This window comes from Engystomops pustulosus, chromosome 4 (genome assembly GCF_040894005.1).
Source record: "Engystomops pustulosus chromosome 4, aEngPut4.maternal, whole genome shotgun sequence".
Taxonomy (NCBI): Eukaryota; Metazoa; Chordata; class Amphibia; order Anura; family Leptodactylidae; genus Engystomops; species Engystomops pustulosus.
The window spans coordinates 7,335,039-7,351,302 of NC_092414.1; the positions used below are offsets into that span (position 1 = coordinate 7,335,039).

Sequence of the window (16,264 nt, forward strand, 5' to 3'; positions counted from 1 at the left end):
AGAGCCGGAGGAGGGAGAGGCCACATCTCCATAGTCTTGGGGGGTCTGGAAGGTGGTGGAACAGTAATTAAGGGGTACAAGACTGTGGAGCTGGGAGGGGGCATTGTTTAGGTCTCATCATGTGTATCACACAGGGTATCACCGTATCTAAGCCCGGGGTACAGGATGTGCAGATAATAATATTCAGAAATCATTTCATCCTGATCTCTCCATCTCTTCCAGTCCTACAAGATCATCAGTTTTGCACCAACATTATTACAGATCATTGTGTCTGATGAGGTGGAGTTCCCTGTACGTCAGGCGGGTGAGTATCTACTGCACATCCATGTACTCCAGAGCTGCACTCACTATTCTGCTGCTGGTGCAGTCACTGTGTACATACATGACATTACTTATCCTGTACTGATCCTGAGTTACATCCTGTATTATACCCCAGAGCTGCACTCACTATTCTGCTACTGGTGCAGTCACTGTGTACATACATGACATTACTTATCCTGTACTGATCCTGAGTTACATCCTGTATTACACCCCAGAGCTGCACTCACTATTCTGCTGCTGGTGCAGTCACTGTGTACATACATGACATTACTTATCCTGTACTGATCCTGAGTTACATCCTGTATTATACTCCAGAGCTGCACTCACTATTCTGCTGCTGGTGCAGTCACTGTGTACATACATGACATTACTTATCCTGTACTGATCCTGAGTTACATCCTGTATTATACTCCAGAGCTGCACTCACTATTCTGCTGCTGGTGCAGTCACTGTACATACATGACATTACTTATCCTGTACTGATCCTGAGTTACATCCTGTATTATACCCCAGAGCTGCACTCACTATTCTGCTGCTGGTGCAGTCACTGTGTACATACATGACATTACTTATCCTGTACTGATCCTGAGTTACATCCTGTATTATACTCCAGAGCTGCACTCACTATTCTGCTGCTGGTGCAGTCACTGTGTACATACATGACATTACTTATCCTGTACTGATCCTGAGTTACATTCTGTATTATACTCCAGGGGCTGCACTCACTATTCTGCTGCTGGTGCAGTCACTGTGTACATACATGACATTACTTATCCTGTACTGATCCTGAGTTACATCATGTATTATACCCCAGAGCTGCACTCACTATTCTGCTGCTGGTGCAGTCACTGTGTACATACATGACATTACTTATCCTGTACTGATCCTGAGTTACATCCTGTATTATACTCCAGAGCTGCACTCACTATTCTGCTGCTGGTGCAGTCACTGTGTACATACATGACATTACTTATCCTGTACTGATCCTGAGTTACATCCTGTATTATACCCCAGAGCTGCACTCACTATTCTGCTGCTGGTGCAGTCACTGTGTACATACATGACATTACTTATCCTGTACTGATCCTGAGTTACATCCTGTATTATACTCCAGAGCTGCACTCACTATTCTGCTGCTGGTGCAGTCACTGTGTACATACATGACATTACTTATCCTGTACTGATCCTGAGTTACATCCTGTATTATACTCCAGAGCTGCACTCACTATTCTGTCTCTTCCTCTCTCCGGGGTAGCTGCCATCTACCTGAAGAACATGGTGACTCAGTTCTGGCCGGATAGGGAGCCGATGATCGGTGAAGTTGTGTTCCCCTTTAACATCCATGAGAATGATCGGCATCAGATCCGGGAGAACATAGTTGAGGGCATCATCCGCTCCCCGGACCTTGTCAGGTGTGTAGTCCTCTGTGTCTCCTGAGGGGGCGCTCTCGGGCAGGATGTGGGGTGTAACCCTCTTCTCTGTCCCCAGGGCGCAGCTGACGCTCTGTCTACGTGTCATCATTAAGTACGACTTCCCGGGGCGCTGGACCGGCGTGGTGGATAAGATCGGCTTGTACCTGCAGTCATCGGGCTCGGGGAGCTGGCTGGGGAGTCTGCTCTGCCTCTACCAGCTGGTGAAGACCTACGAGTAAGGACACAAACATGGCGCGGGAAGAGGGGGCAAGGGCAGAACATGGACAGGGGATGGTCAGGGAGAGTAGGGATCAGTGAGTAGTGTATTAGGGAGCAGTCAGTACTGTGATAGAGGGGGCAGTAGGGAGCAGTGAGTAGTGTATTAGAGGGGGGTATTAGGGAGCAGTCAGTACTGTGATAGATGAGGCAGTAGGGAGCAGCTAGTAGTGTAATTGAGGGGGCAGTAGGAAGCAGTGAGTAGTGGAATAGAAGGGGTAGTAGGGAACAGTTACAGGTAAAATGTAGGGAGCAGTGAGTTGTGCAATAGAAGGGGTATTAGGGAGCAGTGTGTAGTGGAATAGAGGGGGCAGTAGGGAGCAGTGAGTAGTGGAATAGAGGGCGCAGTAGGGAGCAGTGAGTAGTGTACTAGATGAGCAGTGAGTAGTGGAATAGAGGGGGCAGTAGGGAGCAGTGAGTAGTGGAATAGAGGGGGCAGCAGGGAGCAGTGAGTAGTGGAATAGATGGTCAGTAGGGAGCAGTGAGTAGTGGAATAGATGGTCAGTAGGGAGCAGTGTGTAGTGGAATAGAGGGGGCATTAGGAGGCAGTCAGTACTGTGATAGAGGGGGAAGTAAGGAGCAGTGAGTACTGTGATAGAGGGGGAAGTAAGGAGCAGTGAGTACTGTGATAGAAGGGGAAGTAAGGAGCAGTGAGTAGTGGAATAGAGGGGGCAGTAGGGAGCAGTGAGTAGTGGAATAGATGGTCAGTAGGGAGCAGTGAGTAGTGGAATAGATGGTCAGTAGGGAGCAGTGAGTAGTGGAATAGATGGTCAGTAGGGAGCAGTGAGTAGTAGAATAGAGGTGGCAGTGAGTAGTGTAATGGAGGGGGATGTAAGGAGCAGTGAGTAGTGTAATGGAGGGGGATGTAAGGAGCAGTGAGTAGTGGAATAGAGGGGGCAGTAGGGAGCAGTGAGTAGTGGAATAGAGGGGGCAGTAGGGAGCAGTGAGTAGTGGAATAGAGGGGGCAGTAGGGAGCAGTGAGTAGGGGAATAGATGGTCAGTAGGGAGCAGTGAGTAGTGGAATAGAGGGGGCATTAGGGGGCAGTCAGTACTGTGATAGAGGGGGCAGTAGGGAGCAGTGAATAGTGTGCTGGAGGGGGCAATAGGGGGCGCTCTGTAGTCTACCCTGACATCTATGACCTATACTGATTCCTGGTGGTCTCGGTCTCTCAGGTATAAGAAGGCGGATGAGCGGGCCCCCCTGGTTGCGGCCATGCAGATGTTCTTGCCCCGTCTGCAGCAGATGATGGTGCAGCTGCTCCCGGACCCGTCCCACTACTCGGTGCTGATGCAGAAGCAGATCCTGAAGATCTTCTACGCCCTCATCCAGGTAGGAGGAGCTGGCGATGGCGGCCCCCTGGTACTGGACCCTGGATGGTCCTGCATGACTATCTCACCCCTTGTGTATCCCCGCAGTACACTCTGCCGCTGCAGCTGGTGAACAATCAGATGATGACGCACTGGATGGGAATATTCGGCAGCGTCGCTGACCGGGACGTCCCTCCGGTAAGTGCCCCATGAACCCCACTTGTTACCCTCCCTCATTGTACACCCCTTCTGTGTAGTCTAATGCATCTAATCTAGACAACCCCTTTAAGGGAGGACCTGATAAGAGTGTAACCATTTCCTCCTCCCGTCAGGAGACCTTGCAGGTGGACGAGGACGACCGGCCGGAGCTGGTGTGGTGGAAGTGTAAGAAGTGGGCCATGCACATCATCACGCGCCTCTTTGAGCGGTAACGTTAGTGCTTGTATTACTCCCAGGGGTCCAGGGAGGGTCCAGCACAATTGACAAAACTGGACGTCTTCCCATTGATCTAACATTTTTTTTAAAGGGGATGTGCCAGGCCTCTATCTGAGGGTGTGGGGTTATAGAGGAGACTACGCCGAGCGCACAGATATATGGGTTTCTATGGTTCCGTTCAGGATTTCATGTGAAAAGATGTAGAAATGAAGCAAATGCCAAAAGCCTGTGAGTCCTGCTTTGTCTCCGCCCACAGACACTAAGAAATGTATCCATCAGGTGTGGGCGGGGCCAGCAGGACTCACAGGCTTTTCCCTATTAACAGCTTTTTACATGGAAATACAGACACAAATCATGGAGAGTTATATATCCCTGAACTCGGCAGCTATTGCTCTATATGATGCTGCACTCACATGTAGACTCCAAACATCCCCTTTAAGATCAGTTAACCGTGTAGTGTTTCTTTACTTATGGAGGTTCTTTCTGTTCAGGTACGGAAGTCCTGGGAGCGTCACCAAGGAATATATTGAATTCTCCGAATTCTTCCTCAAGACGTATGCAGTTGGGGTCTTGCAGGTAAATGTGGATACTTGATGCGAAATCCGTCTCTAGTTCTCTGTTATCAGCCACTTTGTCACAAGTCTCCTGTACTGGGGGTCATGTGACACAGGAGACATTAACCTAAGATGTTTCTGCTCCAGGTTCTTCTGAAAGTCTTGGAGCTTCACAGACAGAAGCAGTATGTGGCCCCCCGAGTACTACAGCAAACCCTGAATTACCTCAATCTGGGGGTGTCACATGCCGTCACCTGGAAGATACTGAAGCCAAACATGCAGGTGAGTTCTAACAAAACACAGTGACTGCACCAGCAGCAGAATAGTGAGTGCAGCTCTGGAGTATAATACAGGATGTAACTCAGGATCAGTACAGGATAAGTAATGTCATGTATGTACACAGTGACTGCACCAGCAGCAGAATAGTGAGTGCAGCTCTGGGGTATAATACAGGATGTAACTCAGGATCAGTACAGGATAAGTAATGTCATGTATGTACACAGTGACTGCACCACCAGCAGAATAGTGAGTGCAGCTCTGGAGTATAATACAGGATGTAACTCAGGATCAGTACAGGATAAGTAATGTCATGTATGTACACAGTGACTGCACCAGCAGTAGAATAGTGAGTGCAGCTCTGGAGTATAATACAGGATGTAACTCAGGATCAGTACAGGATAAGTAATGTCATGTATGTACAGTGACTGCACCAGCAGCAGAATAGTGAGTGCAGCTCTGGGGTATAATACAGGATGTAACTCAGGATCAGTACAGGATAAGTAATGTCATGTATGTACACAGTGACTGCACCAGCAGCAGAATAGTGAGTGCAGCTCTGGGGTATAATACAGGATGTAACTCAGGGTCAGTACAGGATAAGTAATGTCATGTATGTACACAGTGACTGCACCAGCAGCAGAATAGTGAGTGCAGCTCTGGAGTATAATACAGGATGTAACTCAGGATCAGTACAGGATAAGTAATGTCATGTGTGTACACAGTGACTGCACCAGCAGCAGAATAGTGAGTGCAGCTCTGGGGTATAATACAGGATGTAACTCAGGATCAGTACAGGATAAGTAATGTCATGTATGTACACAGTGACTGCACCAGCAGCAGAATAGTAAGTGCAGCTCTGGGGTATAATACAGGATGTAACTCAGGATCAGTACAGGATAAGTAATGTCATGTATGTACACAGTGACTGCACCAGCAGCAGAATAGTGAGTGCAGCTCTGGAGTATAATACAGGATGTAACTCAGGATCAGTACAGGATAAGTAATGTCATGTATGTACACAGTGACTGCACCAGCAGCAGAATAGTGAGTGCAGCTCTGGGGTATAATACAGGATGTAACTCAGGATCAGTACAGGATAAGTAATGTCATGTATGTACACAGTGACTGCACCACCAGCAGAATAGTGAGTGCAGCTCTGGAGTATAATACAGGATGTAACTCAGGATCAGTACAGGATAAGTAATGTCATGTATGTACACAGTGACTGCACCAGCAGTAGAATAGTGAGTGCAGCTCTGGAGTATAATACAGGATGTAACTCAGGATCAGTACAGGATAAGTAATGTCATGTATGTACAGTGACTGCACCAGCAGCAGAATAGTGAGTGCAGCTCTGGGGTATAATACAGGATGTAACTCAGGATCAGTACAGGATAAGTAATGTCATGTATGTACACAGTGACTGCACCAGCAGCAGAATAGTGAGTGCAGCTCTGGGGTATAATACAGGATGTAACTCAGGGTCAGTACAGGATAAGTAATGTCATGTATGTACACAGTGACTGCACCAGCAGCAGAATAGTGAGTGCAGCTCTGGAGTATAATACAGGATGTAACTCAGGATCAGTACAGGATAAGTAATGTCATGTGTGTACACAGTGACTGCACCAGCAGCAGAATAGTGAGTGCAGCTCTGGGGTATAATACAGGATGTAACTCAGGATCAGTACAGGATAAGTAATGTCATGTATGTACACAGTGACTGCACCAGCAGCAGAATAGTAAGTGCAGCTCTGGGGTATAATACAGGATGTAACTCAGGATCAGTACAGGATAAGTAATGTCATGTATGTACACAGTGACTGCACCAGCAGCAGAATAGTGAGTGCAGCTCTGGAGTATAATACAGGATGTAACTCAGGATCAGTACAGGATAAGTAATGTCATGTATGTACACAGTGACTGCACCAGCAGCAGAATAGTGAGTGCAGCTCTGGGGTATAATACAGGATGTAACTCAGGATCAGTACAGGATAAGTAATGTCATGTATGTACACAGTGACTGCACCAGCAGCAGATAGTGAGTGCATCTCAGGTGTATCTCGTCAGCTCGTTATCTCTGTCTGTTGCTGTGAGAGGCTGTGTGCTGCTGCTGCTCCTGAGCTCCAGGGAAAACCACCTCCACCTGGGGCCTGCTCTCTCCTCTCCCAGGGAGGGAGTGGGTTTTCAGGCATGAGCCAGGGCAGCAAGTCCCAGGCTCCTGCTTCCCGGTCTAGGCCGGCGGGAGGCAGGGGTAGCCAGGAACCGGCCAGCGCTGCGGAAGCCTTGGGGGTAAGAAGATCTGCAAGGAACAGCAGCAATGCTGCTCCAAGTACCCCCAGGCCAGCTAAGGCTTCAAAAAGCAGCAAGACCTCAGAAAAGATGAATACCTCAGGAAAGCTGGATACCTCGGGAAAGCTGGATACCTCGGGAAAGCTGGATACCTCGGGAAAGCTGGGTACTTCGGAAAAGCTGGATACCGCAGGAAAGCTGAGTGCTCAGAGAGGTGAGGCTGACCTCAGTGAAGAGGGCTGGGGAATGCTGAGGACCCGGGAGTCTATTTCCAGCTATGCCTCCCGGGCTCTGGGCCACCTCTCTGAGTACGAAGAAGCCAGCAAGACGGTGAGGAGACTGCGGGAGGAGCTCAGGTGCGCCCATGCCAGGGCAAGCTCTGCCCCAAAGAGGAAGAAGGAGCAGATTATGGCAGAGATATCCAGGCTCCAGACTGACATCCAGGCCTTGGAAGAGAGGAAGGCTTACCTGCTGGAGAGGAGCGGGCCGTTTAAAGAAAAGATCCTTAATGATGAGAGATTCCGGGAGATGGAGGAGGAAAAGCAGAGGCGGCTGATGGGGCTTCAGCCTGAGAGTCAGATGGAGGAGGAAAGTTCGGTACCGTGCAGTGGGCCCCCTGCAGGACAAGCGGCTATGTCATCTGGCTGCGGTTCTGCCGGCCCGGGTGAGGATAGTGACAGCCACCAGGGAGGGGCGCTGATGGAGGAGATCCGACGGCTCGAGTCCCCTGTGCACCTCCAGGACTTTACTTTTGGAGACGATCTGCCGGAGGATGCACCGGGGGGCAGCAAACCGCGAAAGAAGAAGACCAAATCCGTGGAAGTGGTGAGTCTAGTTTACAGCCCCCTCCCCGTAAAACCCGAGTCGGCCGCAGGGTCAGCTCACTGTGCGAGCCCCGTTACCCAGCCCAGCACGGGTCCTGCAGTGGACTCAGTGCCAGGGAGCGGGGAGATTACAGGTGTGACATCTGATGTGGCGATGGGCTCCGTCTCTGTTTGTGGTAACAGTGGGGGAGCAGGGGAGGCATCGGCCGCGAGGCCGGACAGTAAGGGCGGCTCGGCAGTGGCGATACCATCGAAATCCAGTGCTGTGGTGCGTCCCCCAGTGGGAGGGGGGGATAGCCCGGCACTGGTGGCAGCTTCCGGTGCCTCGGCGCCTCTTCATGCTGTTGCCGCTGATCACTTGGTTATGGAGCGGCGGCAGCGTGGAGGGGTCGCTGAGGCTGAGGGCTCCGGACCTCCCAAACCTAAAGTCCTATTTTGTGTTGGTGTTGGAGACAGTCTGCAGAGGAGTGCTGAGGAAGGTGGGGATCAGCGGTGCCACATACCAGCCAAAGATCAGCGGCGACTCCTACCTTCCTCTAAGAAAAGTAAAATAACATCTGCTACCGATGATGTGGAGGGCACAAGTGTGACACAAGTTGGGGTTCCCTCTGGGCGATGCGCTGCGGGGGGACCCCCGTCCCTTGTGCCTGAAGATGCGGAGGTGGTCTTGTCTGCTAATGTTGTTGCTGGTCCAGCCAGTGTGAGTGGAGTCAGTGATGTTGTGGTGGATAATGTGAATGGTGTGAGTGGTGGAGAATCTTTTCCAGCTTTGGGGGTGGGTGATGGAGGGACTGGTGGTGTGAGTGGCGCGGCTGAGTGTAACATGCAGGTGGGTAGTGTTAATGTGGTGGGTGCAGGGGTTGGTCCGGTTGCTCCCCCAGTGGCGGCCCCTATTAAGAGCTATGCCAGTGTCGCTGCTGGGGGACGTAGGGTTCCATCATCCTCGTCTCTGGGCTCTGGGGACGGCTTTTTGCAACGGCGCCTCCTGCAGGCCTTACAGAAAGGAGAAAGGACGATCAATGTAGCGGGGCAGGAGGTTGATTTGTCGTTTTGGATAGAGAGGCACGGCCTGTCTGCCTTCCGAGAGCAAAGAGGCAGGGAGACATCATGGTCGCTCCCGACAACCGGGCCGGGTGCTAACCGTAGGAATGTGGTCCGTCTTCGGTGGCGTGGCAGTGATGTGTGTCCCCCTCGGGCACGGGTAGTTGAGCTGCTGCTGAAGATGGACTTCAAGGCGGCTGACATCTTTGCCTTGATCCATCCCTATGGTACATCTGAGTTTGATGTCAGCTTTGTTCGGCCGGAGGGGCTTGAGCTCTTCTGGTCCAACTATGAGCTGAGATACAACGAGCCCGAGTGGCGGGACTTTGCTGTGCAAGCAGTGTCCCGCCAGAGCGAACTCAAGAAAGTGACCGTTCTTACCCGTAACGAATCACTATCTTGCTTTGACATCATGACCTGGATGAATCGTTATGGAGAGGTACTGGGAGTACCCGAGAAAAATCGTGACGAGTATGGTATCTGGTCAGGGGCCTGGACCTTTATGGTGAAGTTGAGGCGTTCAGGTAACTCAGTCGCCCACATCCCTTCATCAGCCTTCCTGGGGAGGGATCGGATCCTGATCTTCTACCGGGGGCAGCCTAAGCTGTGTCACAGGTGCGGTGACCCCACACATTTCAGCGCAAACTGCACCGTGCAGAAGTGTGCGTTGTGTGGGGGTGTCGGCCATCTCGCTGCATCCTGTACAGGGCAGATTAGGTGTAACCTGTGTGGTGATCTCGGTCACCCGTACAGTCGTTGTCCTCTTTCCTTCGCTAATGCGGGCTCAGCCTCAGCGGATGAAAGCCATGAGGCTGAATCTGCTGGGGAGGGGACTAGCAGAGGTGGAGGAATGGAGGGGCCAGGGAAGAAAGACAGGAAAAAGACGCCTGCCCAGCTAAGGCGTCTAGAGAAGCGTCAACAGGAGAGAGAGCGGGGGGAGTCTCGGGCTGCTGGGACAACCTCTGGCGCTCTCCTAGAGACCACACCTGTCGCTGAGGCCCCAGGGGATGATGTACTGGATGAGGAGGTCAGGAGGATCGAGAGAGAGGAAGGTGCCACGTCCTCAGACTCCTCCCATTATGAGAGTATGGACGAGGATAATAGGGCGTGGCTAGAGGAAAAGCGTAAGCGTGGCGCCAAAAAGAAGAAAAAGGGTAAAAAGAAGGGAGGTGTAAGATCTTCTCCCTCCCTGACTAAGGTACCCAAGGAAGGTGCAACCGACCCCCCGCTGGTCGAACTTTCAAATCGATTCCTGGCCCTGGATGGAGCGCCTCCTGCCGATGGAGGGGCTGAGGGTGAAGGGCCAGAGGTGGGGGAGCCTGCAGGAGGTGCCGAGTCTCCCCCTGGGGAGTCAGGGTCCTCAGGAGGGGAGACTGGCCCAGAGTCTGGAGACGAGGATGAGGGGGCAGGTCCTGGATCTGCCCCTGAAGCATCAGAGGTGCGGGAGATGGACACCACAATATGTCTAAAAAGGGGGTGTTCATTTCCCGAGGGTGGTGGTAAGATGGGTAAAAAGAAAGCCGTCTAACTCAATCACTCATGATGGCGGCACCCACTCCGTTGACGCTGGCGTCCATTAATGTCGCCAGCATTAAGTCTGATGCGGCTAGATTTGCGGCCTTTGATTTTCTCGGCCGTGTTGAAGCCGACATTTTATTTTTGCAGGAGACCAGGCTGCCAGATTTGGCGGCCGTGTTTAAAGCTAAGAGGGAATGGAGACACGGGCCTTCCTATTGGTCTCTTGCGGCCGAGCCGTATAGCGGAGTGGCGGTACTTTTTACCGCACCGGTAGAATGCCGACGAGTTATTGAGTTAGAAATGGGGAGGTGCCTGATCCTGGATGTCCTCATGAAGGGACAAGAACTTCGTCTTATTAACATCTATGGTCCCCAGTCCAAGTGGGACAGGAAGTGTCTCTTTATGAGGATCAAGCCCTACCTTTTTACAAGTCGGCAGGTGGTCTTTGGAGGGGACTTCAATGCTGTCACGAGGTCCCAGGATAGGGGAGGTTCCAGAGACAAGCTGACTTATGATAGCGTCGCTCTTAATAGCATAGCTAGTGAGGCTCGCCTGGTGGATGTCCACATCCGGCACACCCCAGGCCACGCGGGGTTCACCTATTATAGGGGTAGCTGCAGGTCTGGAATAGACAGGTTTTATTTAAAGGAGGAAGCCATTTCTTCACCAGTGTCCGTTGTTGAGGTGGAGTTCTCCGACCACTGTTTAATTTTGTTTTCTCTGAATGTTACAGAGACCCCCCGGATGGGAAGAGGCTACTGGAAGCTCAATTCGTCTCTCCTGGAGGAAGCGGAGATAAGACAATCCTTTGAGGACTTTCTTCAGAGCCAGGTACCATTGCTGGGCCTTTGTAGCAGTAAGTCAGAGTGGTGGGAGATGCTCAAGAAAAGGGTGGCGAGATTCTTCCGCCAGCTCTCGAGCCTCAGGAGCCTGGACAGGTACCGCCTGTATCAGGGCCTGAGGAGGAAACTCGAGCATCTCGTCTCGACTGGAGGTAGTCGTGAGGACATCTCCAGAGTGAAATCCTTGCTGAAGAGGTGTCAGTACGATAGACACGCATCTTTGGTTTTTGAGAGGGATTACGGGAAATACCGCTCGCCCGACCCTTACAGAAACTGCAAGATGTCAGTGAATGGTAAAGTTGTCACGGGACTGGTTGACAGTACGGGATCCCTGAAAAGGTCCAGATCAGGGATCCTGGAGGTCGTCAGATCCTTCTACTCGCACTTCTTGGGCAGGAAGGATCTAGATCGGGATGTGATGTCGGGTTTCCTGGCTGAAACTGTCCCTGAGCCAGGAGTAGACCCCTCTCTTGATGTTTTGACAGAGATGATCAGGGAAGAGGAAGTCAGCCGGGCGATTGAAGGGCTCGCCCTCAAGAAATCGCCAGGCCCGGATGGCTTAACATCTGAGTTTTATAAGACCTTTAAGGACGCCTTGGTTCCCCTCTTGACTGAGGTATTCAATGAGTGTCTTTCCTCGGGCGCTCTGCCGAAGTCAATGAGGAGGTCTGCCCTGATCATCCTGTCAAAGGGTAAGGACCGATCTCGTATTGAGAACTGGCGTCCCATAGCGCTTCTCAATACAGACAGAAAGGTTTTGGCAAAGGTGCTGTTTAATCGGCTGGTGCAGTTTGCGCCCCGGCTCCTTTCGGGGACCCAGCACTGCTCTGTTCCAGGCTGTAGTACATTTAGTGCTGTGCTTTGTGTCCGGGAGGCAGTGGAGCAGGGCAGGGCTGGTAACTGGAAGGGGTACTTGCTGTCCTTGGATCAGGCAAAAGCGTTTGATCGGGTTAACCACGAGTACCTCTGGTCTGTCCTTCTGAGGTATGGCCTGCCGGGTGGGTTTGTCAATTGGCTAAAGGTTTTGTACGCAGGGGCAGAGAGTTTCCCGCTTGTGAATGGCTGGATTGGCCGCTCTTTTGAGGTCGGGTCTGGTGTTCGCCAGGGTTGTCCTCTGAGCCCACTTTTATACGTGTTCGCGATTGACCCATTCCTTAGGAGGGTTGATCGTGGGCCGTTGGTGGGAGTCGGGATGGATCGGGCAGCACCGGAAGCCACTCTAAGGGTGGTAGCGTATGCTGATGATGTCACCGTTTTCGTGTCCTCGGGAGGGGAGGCGCAATGGGTGATGTCAGAGGTTGACCGCTACTCAGAGGTTTCTGGGTCCAAGATCAACCGGGATAAGTGTGAGAGTCTCTGGCTGGGAGAGGGGGATCCAGGCTTTGATCTCCCGGACACTCTTCCAGGGCCCCAGGACTCCGCCAAAGTTCTCGGCATCGAATTCGGCCAGGGGGATTACCCCATGCAAAACTGGGACGGCAGGCTTAAGATCGCCGCTCAGAGGGTGGACCAGTGGAAGGGTTGGTCTTTGACCCTCAGAGAAAGGGTTAATCTGATCAAAACTTACCTGCTCCCGTTACTGATTTATCTGGGCAGTGTGTGCATGTTGCCAGAACCCCTCTGGACTCGGGTCTACAGTCTGTTCTTCCAGCTGTTATGGGGGAATAGGCTGAACCTTATCAAGAGGGAGGTTACTTACCGCACGAGGAGACAAGGAGGGTTGTGTATGGTCAACCCTGTGGTGTTCCTAGTGAATACCTTTCTTAAGATCAATGTAGCAAACCTCTGGAAAGAGAGGGCTCCTCCGTGGGTATACTCCTGCAGGGGATGGGCTCCTCCGTGGGTATACTCCTGCAGGGGATGGTTTCGGCCTTTCTTCCAGGAATGGGAGACAGGAGGGCAAGTGAAGGATCTTCGTACACCGCATGGGCATCTTCCGGCTTACGCTACCCCGGTTCTGAAGGTGATTCGCCGGTGGGGTCTGGGAATGTGGGAGATCAGGACCTTGTCGAGGAAAGTCCTTGACAAGAGGGTTCTGTTGACCCATTTCCAGAAGCCTCTGGCCCTCAGGGATTGCCCAAGTCGGGATCTGGGGGTGGGTTTGAGTTTATTGAATTCCATCAGGATCCCCTTGAAGTTTTGGGACGTGACTTGGCGCTGCTTCCATGGAAAGCTGTGTGTGAGGGACAATCTGAAGTGTAGGAGCTCTGAGGAAAGGGGTTGTCCCCGGGAGGAGTGCGGTGGCCTGCTGGAGAGCATGGACCACTTCCTGCTTCAGTGCCCCTTTAACACAGAGGTGTACAACAGGGTGGGCGCTTCCATCCATTGGCCCGGGTTGGCCAGTCTCTCCTATGCGGAGTGGGCCTATGGAGCATTCAGAGGCCTGGGTGGCCGGGACCGCTGCACGTTATTCCTAGTTAGCCTAGTGGTCAGGTACCACATGTGGAACGCACGGTGTTTAGTATCGACGCAGCGTAAAATCCTCCCGGTGGATGAGGTGGTTAGGAACATTCTGGGTGACCTGGTGAAGGTGCGCTCTCTGGAGTATGAGAGGCTGGGCACGGGGAGGGCCTCTCTCCTTAGTGTCCCTTAGTCTGTCCTCTCCCCTCCTGGTGAAGGTGCGCTCTCTGGAGTATGAGAGGCTGGGCACGGGGAGGGCCTCTCTCCTTTGGAGGGGGTTCTCCTTTAGTGTCCCTTAGTCTGTCATCTCCTCCCCTGGTGTTGGGCTGAAGCTGACACAGTAGATTTTTGTTTTGTATCTGAGCGTGTAGTGATGTGGGGCTTGCAGGCGCCGAACCTGGGCTTCATGTGGTTTGTATTTATGTTGTTTAGACTTTATTTGTATTCTGTTTTCTTTGTTATGTTGTAAATACTGTATATAGTGTATATATTGTATATAGTGGGGTTTGGGACATAGTGTTAGGTTGGGAGGGGGGTGATGGTGGTGGGACTTATGAACTGACCTTGGGCACTGGTCTGGACTACTTAACGCAAACTTTGGACGTTAGACCAGTGTCTGGGGGGAAGGGGAGGGTGCGGGCGAGGGATCTAGTTTAGTGTAGTGTTGTGTGTATTATGTGTTTGTTGTTATATATTTATAAAAAAAAAAAAAAAAAAATGGGTGTGGGGTGGTTTGTTATTAGAGGGTGTGGGGTGGGTTTATGTATATTTATAGTCATTTATGTTTATTTGTGGGTGTGGCTTGTCTTATTGTTTATTGGTTTGGTTGAGGGTGTGACAATCGGTTGGGTGGGGGTTGTAGTATTTGGTGTTTATACATTTTGGTGTATTTTAAATTATTATTTTTGCTAGGAGTGAATGTGGCTGGACCAGCAGGTAAGATATTGTATATATTTTGTATATATTATGTTTGGTTTGTATTGTTATGTTTTTTATTTTTATATAAAATAAAAGATCTACAGGATGTAACTCAGGATCAGTACAGGATAAGTAATGTCATGTATGTACACAGTGACTGCACCACCAGCAGAATAGTGAGTGCAGCTCTGGAGTATAATACAGGATGTAACTCAGGATCAGTACAGGATAAGTAATGTCATGTATGTACACAGTGACTGCACCAGCAGCAGAATAGTGAGTGCAGCTCTGGAGTATAATACAGGATGTAACTCAGGATCAGTACAGGATAAGTAATGTCATGTGTGTACACAGTGACTGCACCAGCAGCAGAATAGTGAGTGCAGCTCTGGGGTATAATACAGGATGTAACTCAGGATCAGTACAGGATAAGTAATGTCATGTATGTACACAGTGACTGCACCAGCAGCAGAATAGTGAGTGCAGCTCTGGGTATAATACAGGATGTAACTCAGGATCAGTACAGGATAAGTAATGTCATGTATGTACACAGTGACTGCACCAGCAGCAGAATAGTAAGTGCAGCTCTGGGGTATAATACAGGATGTAACTCAGGATCAGTACAGGATAAGTAATGTCATGTATGTACACAGTGACTGCACCAGCAGCAGAATAGTGAGTGCAGCTCTGGAGTATAATACAGGATGTAACTCAGGATCAGTACAGGATAAGTAATGTCATGTATGTACACAGTGACTGCACCAGCAGCAGAATAGTGAGTGCAGCTCTGGGGTATAATACAGGATGTAACTCAGGATCAGTACAGGATAAGTAATGTCATGTATGTACACAGTGACTGCACCACCAGCAGAATAGTGAGTGCAGCTCTGGAGTATAATACAGGATGTAACTCAGGATCAGTACAGGATAAGTAATGTCATGTATGTACACAGTGACTGCACCAGCAGTAGAATAGTGAGTGCAGCTCTGGAGTATAATACAGGATGTAACTCAGGATCAGTACAGGATAAGTAATGTCATGTATGTACAGTGACTGCACCAGCAGCAGAATAGTGAGTGCAGCTCTGGGGTATAATACAGGATGTAACTCAGGATCAGTACAGGATAAGTAATGTCATGTATGTACACAGTGACTGCACCAGCAGCAGAATAGTGAGTGCAGCTCTGGGGTATAATACAGGATGTAACTCAGGATCAGTACAGGATAAGTAATGTCATGTATGTACACAGTGACTGCACCAGCAGCAGAATAGTGAGTGCAGCTCTGGAGTATAATACAGGATGTAACTCAGGATCAGTACAGGATAAGTAATGTCATGTATGTACACAGTGACTGCACCAGCAGCAGAATAGTGAGTGCAGCTCTGGGGTATAATACAGGATGTAACTCAGGATCAGTACAGGATAAGTAATGTCATGTATGTACACAGTGACTGCACCAGCAGCAGATAGTGAGTGCATCTCTGGTGTTGCTCGTTACCTCGTTAGCTGTCTGTTGCTGTGAGAGGCTGTGTGCTGCTGCTGCTCCTGAGCTCCAGGGAAAACCACCTCCACCTGGGGCCTGCTCTCTCCTCTCCCAGGGAGGGAGTGGGTTTTCAGGCATGAGCCAGGGCAGCAAGTCCCAGGCTCCTGCTTCCCGGTCTAGGCCGGCGGGAGGCAGGGGTAGCCAGGAACCGGCCAGCGCTGCGGAAGCCTTGGGGGTGAGAAGATCTGCAAGGAACAGCAGCAATGCTGCTCCAAGTACCCCCAGGCCAGCTAAGGCTTCAAAAAGCAGCAAGACCTCAGGAAAGCTGGATACCTCAGGAAAGCTGGATACCTCGGGA

The 16,264-nt window shown here is 50.9% G+C and overlaps 1 protein-coding gene across 2 annotated transcripts in view; it reads left to right on the forward strand.

Annotated features, from left to right (window-relative positions):
• Positions 1-16,264, forward strand: part of IPO8 (importin 8) — a 42,684-nt gene that overhangs the window by 295 nt on the left and 26,125 nt on the right. Inside the window, exons 1-9 of one of the 2 annotated variants that reach the window (XM_072144979.1) lie at positions 31-74; positions 223-304; positions 1,577-1,733; positions 1,810-1,968; positions 3,183-3,339; positions 3,426-3,515; positions 3,650-3,744; positions 4,244-4,328; positions 4,454-4,588. In XM_072144979.1, the coding sequence (XP_072001080.1) occupies positions 1,597-1,733; positions 1,810-1,968; positions 3,183-3,339; positions 3,426-3,515; positions 3,650-3,744; positions 4,244-4,328; positions 4,454-4,588 (858 nt within the window). In that variant the 5' untranslated portion in view covers positions 31-74; positions 223-304; positions 1,577-1,596. Of the gene's footprint in view, positions 1-30; positions 75-222; positions 305-1,576; positions 1,734-1,809; positions 1,969-3,182; positions 3,340-3,425; positions 3,516-3,649; positions 3,745-4,243; positions 4,329-4,453; positions 4,589-16,264 lie in introns of those variants that run through there. The other variant, XM_072144978.1, reaches the window with a different exon arrangement.